This window comes from Eleutherodactylus coqui, chromosome 11 (genome assembly GCF_035609145.1).
Source record: "Eleutherodactylus coqui strain aEleCoq1 chromosome 11, aEleCoq1.hap1, whole genome shotgun sequence".
NCBI classification, from domain to species: Eukaryota; Metazoa; Chordata; class Amphibia; order Anura; family Eleutherodactylidae; genus Eleutherodactylus; species Eleutherodactylus coqui.
This window is the reverse complement of record NC_089847.1, coordinates 227,590-245,875: the sequence shown is the minus strand read 5'-3', so window position 1 is coordinate 245,875 and position 18,286 is coordinate 227,590. Positions and strand designations below refer to the sequence as shown.

Sequence of the window (18,286 nt, the reverse complement as noted above, 5' to 3'; positions counted from 1 at the left end):
AACAGACTCGGAATCTGTTTTCCTGGTATCAGAGTCAGAAGCTGAACCAACAAAGGTACCGGACACTGCATGCCCATCGCCCCTTCATTTAAATAACCTATGGGCTTGGTATCAGCATCCATTGATGAACTTGCAATCTTCAGTACCACAATGCTACAGCAGACTTGGAAACAGAACCTATCACAAGTTCCTGATAACCCCCCATCTCCTCCATGGAGAAGAATTCCAGTGATCTCGTTGTTGACCCTCAGATGCTCTACAAGAAGCAACAGAAACCAGTTTCTAGCTCGCTATCCGGATTAATTATTTACTTCTTTATATTTTTGTTTGCAAAACGGGGTTTTGTTTTTATTTTTTCGTCTGTGTTTTATGGTCGACATGTTTTTATTTGCTTTGCCCTCTGGAAAACAATTATTAAGGTTTGTGCCCTCAGAGACTACTCAAAGAAATGGCAACGTTCAAGAATTGGCCCCAAGAGACTACTTGGTGACGTTTTGGTTTGTTTCCTGTTTATTGATAAAGGCAACAGTAATAACACAGTCTCTTCTGCTATTTGGTAAAGTGAATACCTCACAGACTTTGAAAACTGGACTTCACAGTTACAGTTTATAGGCTTTCTTTTTCAGGTTCTCATTGATGTGGACTTTACAAGACTTATGGCTCATAATCTCTGACTACTGCTAACTTTTGAATTCTTTCCTTCCAGGTTACCTGCATCACAGTACATTTAAAAAAAAAAAAAAAATTTAGACTGTGGGGAGAAAGATTATGTAACGACCCCATAGCTAGCTGGGATCTAAGACTCCATCTTATCAAGCTTGATAAAGGTGCCTTGGTGCACTGAAATGCATTGCTACGACTAGAGATGAGCGAGCGCACTCGTTCGAGTATTAGGGTGTTCGAGATGCTCGTTACTCGAGACGAGCACCACGCGATGTTCGAGATACTTTCACTTTAATCTCTGAGACATTAGCGCGCTTTTCTGGCCAATAGAAAGACATGGAAGGCATTACAACTTCCTCCTGTGACGTTCCAGCCCTATACCACCCCTCTGCAGTGAGTGGCTGGGGAGATCAGGTGACACCCGAGTATTAAAATCTGCCCCTCCCGCGGCTCGCCACAGATGCATTCTGACAGAGATCAGGGAAAGTGCTGTCTTGCTGTAGCTGCTATAGGGAGAGTGTTAGGTGTTATATTTGTCTTCAAGAACCCCAACGGTCCTTCTTAGGGCCACATCTGACCGTGTGCAGTACTGTTGAGGCTGCTTTTAGCAGTGTTGCACAATTTATTTATTTTTTTGTATATCGGGCGTACAGACCATAGAGTCCTCAGTCTGCAGTCATTTTACAGAGTATAGGGGCAGTACTGGTGAGGCAGGGACAGTGGGAAAGGTGAAAGAGATATACTGGCTATATAGGCAGTGGGCTTTTTCAAAAAAATGGGGGAAAAATACTATATTTGGGCTGCCTGTGACAGTCTTCAGTTTACTGCGTGTCTGCTGGGGGTAGTAGTCGCTAATTAATACCCAGCTAAGCGTTACAGCAGGCTTGCGCATAATTGTTTCCTGGCTCTGCTGTGCCCGTTACATGACCGCCCTCATCCCGCCAGAGGGAAACAGTATACATAATATACGGTCTGGTCTCTCTGGTTTTTTACCTCACCATTTAAAAAAATAGAAGCAAAATACTTAAGGCCTACCACTGGCCTTTGGCCACTTGACTAATTCTGCGCTGTGAATTCCAGTAGCTTAGTCATACGCACCTAGGTCTCACTACAGGCTTGCGCATAATTGTTTCCTGGCTCTGCTGTGCCCGTTACATGACCGCCGTCATCCCGCCAGAGGGAAATAGTATACATAATATACGCTGCATACAGTGTCTGTCTGGTTTTTCACCTCACCATTTAAAAAAATAGAAGCAAAATACTTAAGACCTACCACTGGCCTTTGGCCACTTGACTGGTTCTGCGCTGTGAATTTCAGTAGCTCAGTCATACGCACCTAGGTCTCACTACAGGCTTGCGCATAATTGTTTCCTGGCTCTGCTGTGCGTTCCGTAAGCGAAGTCAGCCTCCAACCACAGGCCAATAAGCGACACATTTAATTACAGCATTCTGTTTCTGCTCTACTCGTAATACACCATGCTGAGGGGTAGGGGTAGGCCTAGAGGACGTGGACGGGGGCGAGGACGCGGAGGCCCAAGTCAGGGTGTGGGCACAGGCCGAGCTCCTGGTCCAGGTGTATCGCAGCCGACTGCTGCGGGATTAGGAGAGAGGCAAGTTTCTGGGGTCCCGAGATTCATATCACAATTAATGGGTCCACGCGGTAGACCTTTATTAGAAACTGAGCAGTGTGAGCAGGTCCTGTCGTGGATAGCAGAAAGTGCATCCAGCAATCTATCGACCACCCAGTCTTCTACGCCGTCCACAGCTGCAACTCTGAATCCTCTGGCTGCTGCTCCTCCTTCCTCCCAGCCTCCTCACTCCATGAAAATGACACATTCTGAGGAGCAGGCAGACTCCCAGGAACTGTTCTCGGGCCCCTGCCCAGATTGGGCAGCAATGGTTCCTCTCCCACCGGAGGAGTTTGTCGTGACCGATGCCCAACCTTTGGAAAGTTCCCGGGGTCCGGGGGATGAGGCTGGGGACTTCCGGCAACTGTCTCAAGAGCTTTCAGTGGGTGAGGAGGACGATGACGATGAGACACAGTTGTCTATCAGTGAGGTAGTAGTAAGGGCAGTAAGTCCGAGGGAGGAGCGCACAGAGGATTCGGAGGAAGAGCAGCTGGACGATGAGGTGACTGACCCCACCTGGTTTGCTAAGCCTACTGAGGACAGGTCTTCAGAGGGGGAGGCAAGTGCAGCAGCAGGGCAGGTTGGAAGAGGCAGTGCGGTGGCCAGGGTTAGAGGCAGGGCCAGACCAAATAATCCACCAATTGTTTCCCAAAAGCGCCCCCTCGCGCCATGCCACCCTGCAGAGGCCGAGGTGCTCAAAGGTCTGGCAGTTTTTCACTGAGAGTGCAGACGACCGACGAACTGTGGTGTGCAAGGTTTGTCGCGCCAAGATCAGCCGGGGAGCCACCACCACCAGCATGCGCAGGCATATGATGGCCAAGCACCCCACAAGGTGGGACAAAGGCCGTTCACTATCTCCGGTTTGCACCACTGCCTCTCCCCCTGTGCCCCAACCTGCCACTGAGATCCAACCCCCCTCTCAGGACACAGGCACGACCGTTTCCCGGCCTGCACCCACACCCTCACCTCCGCTGTCCTCGGCCCCATCCAGCAATGTCTTTCAGCGCAGCGTCCAGCTGGCGCTAGCGCAACTGTTTGAGTGCAAGCGCAAGTACGCCGCCACGCACCCGCACGCTCAAGCGTTAAAAGTGCACATAGCCAAATTGATCAGCCTGGAGATGCTGCCATATAGGCTTGTGGAAACGGAGGCTTTCAAAAACATGATGGCGGCGGCGGCCCCGCGCTACTCGGCCGTCCCAGCCCTGCACGACCACGTCTCCCGCAACATTGTACGTGCCCTCACCAACGCGGTTACTGCCAAGGTCCACTTAAAAACAGACACGTGGACAAGCACAGGCGGGCAGGGCCACTATATCTCCCTGACGGCACATTGGGTGAATTTAGTGGAGGCTGGGACCGAGTGAAGAGGCACATGGCCCACGAACTGCTGCATGGTCTGACAGAGCAGACCGACCGCTGGCTTTCGCCTCTGAGCCTCCAACCAGGCATGGTCATGTGTGACAACGGCCGTAACCTTGTGGCGGCTCTGCAGCCTCACGCACGTGCCATGCCTGGCCCACGTCTTTAATTTGGTGGTTCAGCACTTTCTGAAAAGCTACCCACGCTTGTCAGACCTGCTCGGAAAGGTGCGCCGGCTCTGCGCACATTTCTGCAAGTCCCACATGGACGCTGCCACCCTGCGCACCCTGCAACATCGGTTTCATCTGCCAGTGCACCGACTGCTGTGCGACGTGCCCACACGGTGGAACTCTACGCTCCACATGTTGGCCAGGCTCTATGAGCAGCGTAGAGCTATAGTGGAATACCAACTCCAACATGGGCGGCGCAGTGGGAGTCAGCCTCCTCAATTCTTTACAGAAGAGTGGGCCTGGTTGGCAGACATCTGCCAGGTCCTTGGAAACTTTGAGGAGTCTACCCAGATAGTGAGCGGCGATGCTGCAATCATTAGCGTCACCATTCCTCTGCTATGCCTCTTGAGAAGTTCCCTGCAAAGCATAAAGGCAGATGCTTTGCGCTCGGAATTGGAGGCGGGGGAAGACAGTATGTCGCTGGATAGTCAGAGCACCCTCATGTCTATATCTCAGTGCATTGAGGAGGAGGGGGAGGAGCATGAGGAGGAGGGGGAAGAGACAGCTTGGCCCACTGCTGAGGGTACACATGCTGCTTGCCTGTCATCCTTTCAGCGTGTATGGCCTGAGGAAGAGGAGGATCCTGAAAGTGATCTTCCTAGTGAGGACAGCCATGTGTTGCGTACAGGTACCCTGGCACACATGGCTGACTTCATGTTAGGATGCCTTTCTCGTGACCCTCGCGTTACACGCATTCTGGCCACTACGGATTACTGGGTGTACACACTGCTCGACCCACGGTATAAGGAGAACCTTTCCACTCTCATACCCAAAGAGGAAAGGGGTTCGAGAGTGATGCTATACCACAGGACCCTGGCGGACAAACTGATGGTAAAATTCCCATCCGACAGCGCTAGTGGCCGAAGGCGCAGTTCCGAGGGCCAGGTAGCAGGGGAGGCGCGGAGATCAGGCAGCATGTACAGCGCAGGCAGGGGAACACTCTCCAAGGCCTTTGACAGCTTTATGGCTCCCCAGCAAAACTGTGTCACCGCTCCCCAGTCAAGGCTGAGTCGGCGGGAGCACTGTAAAAGGATGGTGAGGGAGTACGTAGCCGATCGCACGACCGTCCTCGGTGACGCCTTTGCTCCCTACAACTACTGTGTGTCGAAGCTGGACACGTGGCCTGAACTCGCGCTGTATGCCCTGGAGGTGCTTGCTTGTCCTGCGGCTAGTGTCTTGTCAGAGAGGGTGTTTAGTGCGGCTGGGGGAATCATCACGGATAAGCGTACACGCCTGTCAACCGACAGTGCCGACAGGCTAACACTCATCAAGATGAACAAAGCCTGGATTTCCCCAGACTTCTCTTCTCCACCAGCGGACAGCAGCGGTACCTAAGCAATACGTAGGCTGCACCCGCGGATGGAAGCATCGTTCTCTATTAGAGATGAGCGAACGCGTTCGTCCGAGCTTGATATTCGTGCGAATATTAGGGTGTTCGGGATGTTCGTTATTCGTAACGAACACCATGCGGTGTTCTGGTTACTTTCACTTCCTTCCCTGAGACGTTAGCGCGCTTTTCTGGCCAATTGAAAGACAGGGAAGGCATTACAACTTCCCCCTGCAACGTTTAAGCCCTATACCACCCCCCTGCTGTGAGTGGCTGGCGAGATCAGGTGTTCGCCTAATATAAAAGTCGGCCCCTCCCGCGGCTCGCCTCAGATGCCTGGTGAGTTAGATGAGGGACAGTGCTGTTTATACCGGAGCTGCTGTAGGGAAAGAATTGGTAGTTAGTGTAGGCTTCAAGACCCCCCAAAGGTCCTTATTAGGGCCACTGATAGCTGTGTGTTGGCTGCTGTTAGCAGTGGCATTTTTTTTTTCTCAAAATCGCCTCTGCAGACCGTTGCACCTGGCATTAGGGACAGAAGTGCTGCATAGGCAGGGAGAGTGTTAGGAGTGAGTGTAGCCTTCAAGAACCTCAACGGTCCTTTCTAGGGCCATATTTATCCGTGTGCAGTACTGTCCAGGCTGCTGTTAGCTGTGCTGCATTTTTTTTGGCCTTCTCAAAATCGCCTCTGCAGAGCATTCCACCCTCCATTGATACTGCAGGGAAAGAATTGTATAGGCAGGGCCACAACACAGTTATTATTCATAGAATATACGCAGTGCTGCCTTTTGGTGGAAAAACAAGTGAAAACAAATCTATTTGTCCAGCCTCTGTCCGTCCTTACGGGCGGTGGAGACGTGTGAGCTGCGTGAAAAACATTGCTAAATCATACGCACCCAGCTACGCTTTACTGCTGGCTTCGCCATTTGCTTTCCTTAATTGGGAAAAAAAATACCTGCTCTGCCAGAGTTATAATAACTCTGCTACCCTCACGTTCTGTGACACATTAGCAGGGACACAGCACAGTTATTAAACTTCTCATGTTCATTGAATATACGCAGTGCTGCCTTTTGGTGGAAAAACAAGTGAAAACAAATCTATTTGTCCAGCCTCTGTCCGTCCTTACGGGCGGTGGACACGTGTGAGCTGCGTGAAAAACATTGCTAAATCATACGCACCCAGCTACGCTTTACTGCTGGCTTCGCCATTTGCTTTCCTTAATTGGGAAAAAAAATACCTGCTCTGCCAGAGTTATAATAACTCTGCTACCCTCACGTTCTGTGACACATTAGCAGGGACACAGCACAGTTATTAAACTTAGATTATTCATTCACTAGAGGCAGTGGGGCCTTTCGTTTTCCAAAAAGGGAAAAAATTATATTTGGCCTGCAGTCTTGCGCCAATTTATTTCCTGCCTGTGAAATCAAATCACTGGTAATACAGCATGCTGAGGGGTAGGGGTAGGCCTAGAGGACGTGGACGCGGCCGAGGACGCGGAGGGCCAAGTCAGGGTGTGGGCACAGCCCGAGCTCCTGATCCCGGTGTGTCGCAGCCGACTGCTGCGCGATTAGGAGAGAGGCACGTTTCTGGCGTCCCCACATTCATCGCCCAATTAATGGGTCCACGCGGGAGACGGTTATTAGAAAATGAGCAGTGTGAGCAGGTCCTGTCCTGGATGGCAGAAAGTGCTTCGAGCAACCTATCGTCAACACGCAGTTCTGCGCCGTCCACTGCTGCAAATCCGAATCCTCTGTCTGCTGCTTCTCCTTCCTCCCAGCCTCCTCACTCCACTACAATGACACCTGCTCAGGAGCGGGAACACTCCCAGGAACTGTTCTCGGGCCCCTGCTTAGATTGGGCAGCAGCGGTTCCTCTCCCACCAGAGGAGTTTATCGTCACTGATGCCCAACCATTCGAAAGTTCCCGGGGTCCGAGGGAAGAGGCTGGGGACTTCCGCCAACTGTCTCAACAACTTTCTGTGGGTGAGGAGGACGATGACGATCAGACACAGTTGTCTTGCAGTGAGGTAGTAGTAAGGGCAGTAAGTCCAAGGGAGCAGCGCACAGAGGATTCGGAGGAAGAGCAGCAGGACGATGAGGTGACTGACCCCACCTGGTGTGCAACGCTTACTCAGGAGGACAGGTCTTCAGAGGGGGAGTCAAGGGCATCAGCAGGGCAGGTTGCAAGAGGCAGTGCGGTGGCCAGGGCCAGGGGTAGAGGCAGGGCCAGACCGAATAATCCACCAAGTGTTTCCCAAAGCGCCCCCTCGCGCCATGCCACCCTGCAGAGGCCGAGGTGCTCTAAGGTCTGGCAGTTTTTCACAGAGACGCCTGACGACCGACGAACAGTGGTGTGCAACCTTTGTTGCGCAAAGCTCAGCCGGGGAGCCAACACCAACAGCCTCACCACAACCACCATGCGCAGACATATGATGGCCAAGCACCCCACAAGGTGGGACGAAGGCCGTTCACCGCCTCCGGTTTGCACCCCTGCCTCTCCCCCTGTGCCCCAACCTGCCACTGAGATGCAACCCCCCTCTCAGGACACAGGCACTACCGCCTCATGGCCTGCACCCACACCCTCATCTCCGCTGTCCTCGGCCCCATCCAGCAGTGTAGTTCAGCGCACCGTTCAGCCGTCGCTTGCGCAAGTATTCGAGCGCAAGCGCAAGTACGCCGCCACGCACCCGCACGCTCAAACGTTAACCGTCCGCATAGCAAAATTCATCAGCCTTGAGATGCTGCCGTATAGGGTTGTGGAAACTGAGTCCTTCAAAAGTATCATGGAGGCGGCGGCCCCGCGCTACTCAGTTCCCAGTCGCCACTACTTTTCCCGATGTGCCGTCCCAGCCCTGCACGACCACGTCTCCCGCAACATTGTGCGCGCCCTCACCAACGCGGTTACTGCCACGGTCCACTTAACTACGGACACGTGGACAAGCACAGGCGGGCAGGGCCACTACATCTCCCTGACGGCACATTGGGTGAATTTAGTGGAGGCTGGGACAGAGTCAGAGCCTGGGACCGCTCACGTCCTACCCACCCCCAGAATTGCGGGCCCCAGCTCGGTGCTGGTATCTGCGGAGGTGTATGCTTCCTCCACTAAAGCACCCTCCTCCTCCTCCTCCTCCTCTGTCTCGCAATCAAGATGTGTTAGCAGCAGCATGTCGCCAGCAGTCGGTGTCGCGCGGTGTGGCAGCACAGCGGTGGGCAAGCGTCAGCAGGCCGTGCTGAAACTACTCAGCTTAGGAGAGAAGAGGCACACGGCCCACGAACTGCTGCAGGGTCTGACAGAGCAGACCGACCGCTGGCTTGCGCCGCTGAGCCTCCAACTGGGCATGGTCGTGTGTGACAACGGGCGTAACCTGGTGGCGGCTCTGCAGCTTGGCAGCCTCACGCACGTGCCATGCCTGGCCCACGTCTTTAATTTGGTGGTTCAGCGCTTTCTGAAAAGCTACCCACGCTTGTCAGACCTGCTCGTAAAGGCGCGCCGGCTCTGCGCACATTTCCGCAAGTCCCACACGGACGCTGCCACCCTGCGCACCCTGCAACATCACTTTAAGCTGCCAGTGCACCGACTGCTGTGCGACGTGCCCACACGGTGGAACTCTACGCTCCACATGTTGGCCAGGCTCTATGAACAACGTAGAGCTATAGTCGAATACCAACTCCAACATGGGCGGCGCAGTGGGAGTCAGCCTCCTCAATTCCTTTCAGAAGAGTGGGCCTGGTTGGCAGACATCTGCCATGTCCTTGGTAATTTTGAGGAGTCTACCCAGGTGGTGAGCGGCGATGCTACAATCATTAGCGTCACCATTCCTCTGCTATGCATCTTGAGAAATTCCCTGCAAACCATAAAGGCAGCTGCTTTGCGCTCGGAAACGGGGGCGGGGGAAGACAGTATGCCGCTGGATAGTCAGGGCACCCTCCTGTCTATTTCTCAGCGCGTACAGGAGGAGGAGGAGGAGCATGAGGAGGATGAGGAGGAGGGGGAAGAGACAGCTTGGGCCGCTGCTGACGGTACACCGGCTGATTGCCTGTCATCCTTTCAGCGTGTATGGCCTGAGGAGGAGGAGGAGGATCCTGAAAGTGATCTTCCTAGTGAAGACAGCCATGTGTTGCGTACAGGTACCCTGGCACACATGGCTGACTTCATGTTAGGATGCCTTTCTCGTGACCCTCGCGTTGCACGCATTCTGGCCACTACGGATTACTGGGTGTACACACTGCTCGATCCACGGTATAAGGAGAACCTGCCCACTCTGATTCCCGAAGAGGAAAGGGGTTCGAGAGTGTTGCTATACCACAGGACCCTTGCGGACAAGCTGATGGTAAAATTCCCAGCCGACAGCGCTAGTGGCAGAAGGCGCAGTACCGAGGGCAAGGTAGCAGGGGATGTGCGTAGATCGAGCAGCATGTACATCCCAGGCAGTGCAACAGTCTTTAAGGGCCTGGCCAGCTTTATGGCTCCCCACCAAGACTGTGTCACCGCTCCCCAGTCACGGCTGAGTCGGCGGGAGCACTGTAAAAGGATGGTGAGGGAGTACGTAGCGGATCGCACGACCATCCTTGGTGACGCCTCTGCCCCCTACAACTACTGGGTGTCGAAGCTGGACATGTGGCCTGAACTAGCGCTGTATGCCCTGGAGGTGCTTGCTTGTCCTGCGGCTAGCGTGTTGTCGGAGAGGGTGTTTAGTGCGGCTGGGGGAATCATCACAGATAAGCGTAGCCGCTTGTCAACCGACAGTGCCGACAGGCTAACACTCATCAAGATGAACAAAGGCTGGATTTCCCCAGACTTCTCTTCTCCACCAGCGGACAGCAGCGATACGTAAGCAATACGTAGGCTGCACCCGCGGATGGAAGCTACGTTCTCTCTCACCATCCAAAACGGGGACATTTCTGCTTCATCAATCTGTGTCTAATATTCCTCCTCCTCCTCCTCCTGCTCCTCCTCCTGAAACCTCACGTAATCACGCTGAACGGGCAATTTTTCTTAGGGCCACAAGGCTCACTCAAATAATTTTTCAGAACAATTTTTATAAGTTTCAATGCGCTTAAAAGCATTGGAACTTTAACTTGAACCAATTTTTCGTTACACTGGGCTGCCTCCAGGCCTAGTTACCACTTAAGCCACATTAACCAAAGCGATTAATGGGTTTCACCTGCCCTCTTGGCTGGCCATGGCCAATTTTTGGGATGTACATTAGTACTGTTGATACAGCAATTTTTGTGGGCCCTCGCCTACAGTGTAATCAAATTAATTTTTAGCCCACCTGCATTACAGCTGACGTTACATCAGCTGTGTTGGGCAATGCAATGGGATATTTTTATGTACCGCCGGTGGGTTCCAGGGAGCCACCCATGCTGTAGGTGAACACTGAGTTTTTAATACATCTGTACACTTCTAAAGAACCCGTCTGACTGGGGCATGCAGTGTGGGCCGAAGCCCACCTGTATTACGCACGACATTACTACCTCAGCTGTGTTGGGCAATGCAATGGGATATTTCTATGTACCGCCGGTGGCTTCCTGGCACCCACCCAGGCAGTGGGTCCACAGGGAGTTTAACCTACATGTGTCCACTTGTAAAGAACCCCAGTCTGACTGGGGCATGCAGTGTGGGCCGAAGCCCACCTGCATTAAGCACGACATTACTACCTCAGCTGTGTTGGGCAATGCAATGGGATATTTTTGTGTACCGCCGGTGGGTTCCAGGGAGCCACCCATGCTGTAGGTGCACACTGAGTTTTTAATACATCTGTACACTTCTAAAGAACCCGTCTGACTGGGGCATGCAGTGTGGGCCGAAGCCCACCTGTATTACGCACGACATTACTACCTCAGCTGTGTTGGGCAATGCAATGGGATATTTCTATGTACCGCCGGTGGCTTCCTGGCACCCACCCAGGCAGTGGGTCCACAGGGAGTTTAACCTACATGTGTCCACTTGTAAAGAACCCCAGTCTGACTGGGGCATGCAGTGTGGGCCGAAGCCCACCTGCATTAACCCTTTCCAGTCCACTGTGTGACCTGTGAAGACATTAGGGTTTAAGGCTGTACAGCTCCGTTGTTGGTAGACGTCCGTCGGGGTTCTCTTACTGTATATTGCCAGCCTCTCTGCTGTCGGAGCCTATCCTACGTGTCAGCTCATGCAGTACTGGCTTTAGCCAGCATATAGCGCCGTTGTATAACAGCAGAAAAAGAGTAAGCCCCCTAGGAAAACCATATACAAATTGGATTGGAAAGGGTTAAGCACAACATTACTACCTCAGCTGTGTTGGGCAATGCAATGGGATATTTCTATGTACCGCCGGTGGCTTCCTGGCACCCACCCATGCTGTAGGTGCACACGGAGTTTTTACTACATCTGTACACTTATAAAGAACCCCAGTCAGACTGGGGCATGCAGTGTGGGCCGAAGCCCACCTGCATTAGGCACGACATTACTACCTCAGCTGTGTTGGGCAATGCAATGGGATATTTCTGTGTACCGCCGGTGGGTTCCAGGGAGCCACCCATGCTGTGGGTCGACAGGGACTTCACAATAGGGAGTTGTACCTGCCTGTGTCTATGAATTAAAAAGCCCGGTCTGACTGGGGCATGCAGACACCTTGACAGAATGAATAGTGTGTGGCACATAGGTTCCCCATTGCTATGCCCACGTGTGCAGCTCCTGATGGCGGTGGCACAGGATTCTATTTCTCATTGCTTCTGTACAGCATTGTGGGCTATCGCTCCGCCACTTTTAAAGAGGGTCGCTGCCTAGCCGTGCCAACCTCTGCAGTGTGTGCCTGCGGTCCCTCGTCATGGCAGACGCAATTCTAAAGAGACATGAGCGTGGTGTGGCATGAGGGCAGCTGAAGGCTGCGCAGGGACACTTTGGTGTGCGCTGTGGGGGGGGAGGGGGGGCGGTTGGGCAGCATGTAACCCAGGAGAAGTGTCAGTGGAGTGTCATGCAGGCAGTGATTGTGCTTTGTTGGAGGTAGTGTGGTGCTTAGCAAAGGTATGCCATGCTAATGAGGGCTTTTCAGAAGTAAAAGTTGTTGGGAGGGGGGGGGGCCCACTCTTGCCGGTATTGTGGCTTAATAGTGGGACCTGTGAACTTGAGATGCAGCCCAACACGTAGCCCCTCGCCTGCCCTATCCGTTGCTGTGTCATTCCCATCACTTTCCTGAATTGCCCAGATTTTCACACATGAAAACCTTAGCGAGCATCGGCGAAATACAAAAATGTTCTGGTCGCCCATTGACTTCAATGGGGTTCGTTGTTCGAAACGAACCCTCGAGCATCACGGGAAGTTCGTTCCGAATAACGAACACCCGAACATTTTGGTGTTCGCTCATCTCTATTCTCTATCACCATCAAAAACGGGGACCTTTTAGCTTCATCAATCTGTGTATTCTATTCATCCTCCTCCTCCTGCTCCTGCTCCTGAACCCTCATGTAATCACGCCGAACGGGCAATTTTTCTTAGGCCCACAAGGCTCAGTCATATGACTTTTGTAAACAATGTTTATACGTTTCAATTCTCATTAAAGCGTTGAAACTTGCACCTGAACCTTTTTTTATTTTAACTGGGCTGCCTCCAGGCCTAGTTACAAATTATGCCACAGTAACCAAAGCGATTAATGGGTTTCACCTGCCCTCTTGGTTGGGCATGGGCAATTTTTCTGAGGTACATTAGTACTGTTGGTACACCAATTTTTTTGGGCCCTCGCCTACAGTGTAATCCTAGTAATTTTTATGGGCTTCGCCTGCAATCATGGTACAGCAAGGTGTGTGGGGTTGGCCTTCACTTTTGCTACATAAATGTAACTGGGGCCTTGTCTATACTGCAACTACTGAAATGTGCAAGAGACTGTTATCTCCCTAAACTGCTGCAACGGGAATGTTACTGTGGCCTGTCTTGACTGCTACTACTGAAATGGAACTAAGACTGTGCTCCCCCTATACTGCTGCTTCGGAATTGTTACTGGGGCCTGTCTTGACTGCTACTACTACTGAAATGGAACTAATACTGTGCTCCCCCTATATTGCTGCTAGTGATATGTTACTGGGGCCTGTCCCTAATGCTACCGCTGAAATGTTACTAATTCTGGGCTCTGCCTATACCGCTGCTACTGCTATGTCATTGGGGTGTGGAAACGGAGGCTTCCCAAAGACATGATGGTGGCGAGGCCATTTCCCACCAATGCGGTTACTGTTAAGGTGCATATAACCACGGACACGTGGAGAGGACACGTAGTGCCTCAAAAAAATCCCCCTCCTCCTCCAACAATGAAAACATTCTTGGCAAATACCTTTGCATTGCTCCGTCTGGTGGCAGTCCAAGAATTTCACCTTTACCGACACAACAAGATAGCCCCCCCACCATCCCCCCGCCACGGCCCACTTAATCCTGGCCACATTCCGAAAACCAACGCTACTAGGTCCGCAGTTGCCACCACATTCCCACCAACGCGGTTACTGTTAAGGTACATATTACCAGTCTGACTGGGGCATGCACTGTGGGCCGAAGCCCACCTGCATTTAATCGGACGTTACCTCAGCTGTGCTGGGCAATGCAATGGGATTTATTTATGTAACGCCGATGGGTTCCAGGGAGCCACCCATGCTTTGGGTCCACACGGACTTCACATTAGGGATTTGTACCTGCCTGTGTCTATGTATTAAAAACCCCGGTCAGACTGGGGTATGCAGTGTGGGCCGAAGCCCACCTGCATTTAATCGGACGTAACCTCAGCTGTGCTGGGCAATGCAATGGGATTTATTTATGTAACGCAGGTGGCTTCCTGGGACCCACCCATGTTGTCGGTCCACACGGAGTTGTACCTGCCTGTGTCTACTTATAAAGAACCCCAGTCTGACTGGGGCATGCAGTGTGGGCCGAAGCCCACCTGTATTTAATCTGATGTTAGCTCTACTATCCGGGGCACTGCATTGGGACAAACTACAGGAGCAATACAGCGCTAATGAGACGTGCACAGCTACGCTAGCATTGGAGTCCGCTGTAGACACGCGATTGCTGAGGGTTTGTGCAGAGGCCTATGTCCTGGGTGCAGTGAAAGTCCGCTTCCTGCCTAGGATTGCTGAAGCTGTGGGCCGAGGCCTATGTCGTGGGCGCGGTGCAAGTCTGCCATGTTTGGCCGCTCAGATCTATTTTTTGTTCATGTCTTGGGCTTCCTAGGACCCACCTATGCTGTTGGTGCAAACTTAGTTCCCATCGCGGTGTTTGACCTGTCTGGCACAAAGGCACTGACTGACTTGGGTAGAGGGCAGAGCGCAGACGGCTTTCCCCTTGCAGTGTGGATTGAGCTATGCGACACCTTGACAGAATGAATACTGTGTGGCACATGGATTCCCCATTGCTATGCCCACGTTTGCAGCTCCTGATGGAGGTGGCACAGGATTGGAGTTCTCATTGCTTCTGTACAGCATGGTGGGCTATCGCCCCGCCCCTTTTAAAGAGGGTCGCTGCCTGGCCCTGCCAACCCTCTGCAGTGTGTGCCTGCGGTTCCTCCTCATGGCAGATGCACTTATAAATAGACATGAGGGTGGTGTGGCTGTGAGGCCAGCGTGTGGCATGAGGGCAGCTGAAGGCTGCGCAGGGACACTTTGGTGTGCGCTGTGGACACTGGGTCATGTGGGGGCGTTGGGCAGCATGTAACTCAGGAGAAGTGGCAGCAGAGTGTCATGCAGGCAGTGATTGTGCTTTGTTGGAGGTAGTGTGGTGCTTAGCTAAGGTATGCCTTGCTAATGAGGGTTTGTCCAAAGTAAAAATTGGTAGGGGGGGCAGACTCTTGCCGCTATTGTGGCTTAATAGTGGGACCTGGGAACCTGAGATGCAGCCCAACATGTAGCCCCTCGCCTGCCCTATCCGTTTCTGTGTCGTTTCCAGCACTTTCTTGGGTTTTGCAGATTTTCACAAATGAAAACCTTAGCGAGCATCGGTCATATACAAAAATGCTCGGGTCGCCTATTGACTTCAATGGGGTTCGTTACTCGAAACGAACCCTCGAGCATCGTGGAAAGTTCGACTCGAGCAATGAACACCCGAGCATTTTGGTGCTCGCTCATCTCTAGCTGCTACCTGTTACTACTGAATATTGAAAATTAATAACGTTACCTCCAACCCTGGATATTGCCTGTGGGACTCTTTTCACTGAATGGATATTTCACGCACGGTGTACCATCACTAGGAGGGGCTTCTGTTATCACATTCCCCCTTCTCCAAAGTAAGTTTCTTTTCCGGCTAATTCTTTCTGTATGTTTTACATGCTAGACTGAACTTTGTATGGTTCCCGATGAGCATAGAATGTTTGATTTTTTTATAATCACTATGTAAGCTGCAGTAAGAACACATGCTGAAGAGAAGTCATGTTCTATAGAGAAAACCCTCTTTTCAAGATCCAGTATTTCTTATTTTATGTTAACTTCTTTCTTTTATCTTTAAGAAAAATCTGCATTCTTATTAACAGGTCTTGTGTCTGATGTAGATATTTTTAGTATAGCGTTCCAACTGTTTCTCATATGAGTGTGTATGTATGTGTGTGTGTATGTGTGTGTATGTATGTATATATCTTTAAGGCATAAATAATAATAATGCAACTTGAGACAAAATTCATAATACTTCATTTATCATTTTTCTAACAAAATACATTGAAAAACACATTTTCAACAGGGTTTTATCAGTAGAAACACTAGGAAGGAATTCTCCCTTACCTGATTCTTCACAAACACTGGAGGGTTGTTGTTTATATCCTGCACATCAATTATCACCGTACAGCTGCTGCTTAATCCTGGGAAGGGAATATATAAAGCGTTAGAAGCAATACAGTCACATAAAATAATGTCGCAGGTGTGGCTCGAGCAGCTTTGGGGTTCCAGCATAAAAGTAATACCTGAACTCACTCAGGTGATGACTTTTCTTTCTGCCATATGGGACTACACCTATGTGGAGGTGTAACTTGAAGCTTCTGAGCTACAGTGGAAAATCTGTAACAGGGCTTCCCAACGATAAAGCTTTTTTCATAGTACTGGCTGGGTGTGATTGCACCCACTATAGTTACGCCTCAGCATCTATGGACAATGCAATCCTGTACTCCTTGTGCTTTTATGCCACCCACATACAGTGCTGCTGTGCTTAATACGTCTCATAGCTGAGGGTTTGTTCCAGTTGTGTCCAGTGTAGACAATCATCTATGACAAACATGTGAAACACAAGGCCCGCAGGCCAATTTCAGCCCGCTTATTAGCTGTAGCTCACAGGCCGTACAACATCCTAACACCTAGCATTCACCCAGCCTGCAGCAGCGGTTCTGTGACAGCTGATCGCCCCCTCCCCTGTTTCTGCATGCACTGTCCTGTACGCACCACAAATGCCGATGGGAGTGGTCAGCGGTCCAAGACTCAGCAGCGGCTGCTGCCACCAGACTGATAGTGCTGGCTTGTTGAGCGGAATGCCTGTAGGGATGTCGCACAGCCCGGGGCCAATAGATGTTGCTATTGCGACTGGGACTAATATGGGGCCCACCTATTACTACTGTGGTCAATACAGGGGAGGCACTTTTACCTGTTTTACACGTGACAAGTCTTGTTTGCCCAAGCAAGCAAGCTGGTGATGTTCGGGCAGCGTGTTTAGACAACACTATTATCGTTGAGGATCATGCAGCTCTCGCTCACTTGTTGTTAAGCATTTCTCATTCAAATGTGAAACACTGAACAATTTGTGTATAAACTGCCCAACAAGTGAACAAGGGGTTAGTTTTTATACCGGCTGAAACTGAACGATGAACAAAAGGCACACTTACTACTGGGGCCACTATGGGGGACCCTAATATTACTGCAGCCACTATAGGGGACACTATTACTACTGTGGCCACTATGGGGGACACTAGTACTAGTGGGGTCAATATGGGGGACACTATTACTACTGGGGCCAATGTGGGGGGCAGTATTACTACTGGGGCCAATGTGGGGGGCAATATTACTACTGGGGCTAATGTGGAGGACACTATTACTACTGGAGCCAATGTGCAGGACACTATTACTACTGAGGCTACTATGGGGGACACTGCTACTACTGGGGGCCACTATGAGGGTCACTATTACTGGGGTCCCTAAGGAGGACCCTATTACTACTGGAGCCACTATGGGGCCCTATAACTACTGCAGGCACTATGGTGACCCTACAGCTACTGGGAGCTCCATGGGGGACACTATTACTCCTGGGGCCATTATGCGTGTCACTATTATTACTGGGGTCCCTATGAAGGACTCTATTACAAATCAGTGCTACTGTGGAAGCACTATTACTTCTGCGGCCACTATGAGGGTCACTATTACTACTGTGGTCTCAATGGGAGGAACACACTATTACTCCTGGGTTTGCTATGCTTGTCATTATTATTACTGGGGTGACTATGGAGGACTCTTTTACTACCCACTCACTATGGGGACCCTATTACTACTGGGGCCAGAAACAAACAACAAATAGTAAAAATATCACCACACTCAGGAAGGTCCATAGGAGAGCGATCACAAGAATAAGTAAGGGAAATTTTCACTTACTTGAGGGGAAATCTAATGGTACAATAGACCCCATTAATAGGATTCCCAGAGATTCACAAACAACCAGTTGAACAGGTGAATTCCAATAGAAATAATGCCAAATACCATACAGTGGGACAACCAAATACATTTTTTTGAACCAAATGCAACATGTTTCAGGGTTCGCAACCTTCCTTAAGCATAAATATAGCATAAAACATACCTGATCATTTCATACAATTTTGATATTGTATGAATTGGGGTTGAATTGTAATGCTGCAAGTGATATTACTAAATTCCTCCACATTTTGCTTGATTGTGCTTTGTCCCATAATTGTTTATCCAAAAAGGAAAGGAATTTTATTTGTATATGTAACCCAGAGCTCCCTGAATTCTATTTTCTTCTCAAGATGCAGAAAATTGCCTCAAATCACCCAGGTTGGCCTGTAATATCTGGTGTCGGTTCTACTACCTGTGGCCTGAGTATGTAGAGTTTGTGTTTCTTTTCTATAGTGCTTCTTATGTTATTCC

General features: G+C 50.9%; 1 protein-coding gene across 1 annotated transcript in view; it reads right to left on the bottom strand.

The window, feature by feature from the left end:
- The window catches only part of CDH16 (cadherin 16), a 208,800-nt gene that overhangs the window by 120,698 nt on the left and 69,816 nt on the right, over positions 1–18,286 (bottom strand). Inside the window, exon 9 of the mRNA XM_066583811.1 lies at positions 15,929–16,005. Within this exon, the coding sequence (XP_066439908.1) occupies positions 15,929–16,005 (77 nt within the window). The remainder of the gene's footprint in view (positions 1–15,928; positions 16,006–18,286) is intronic.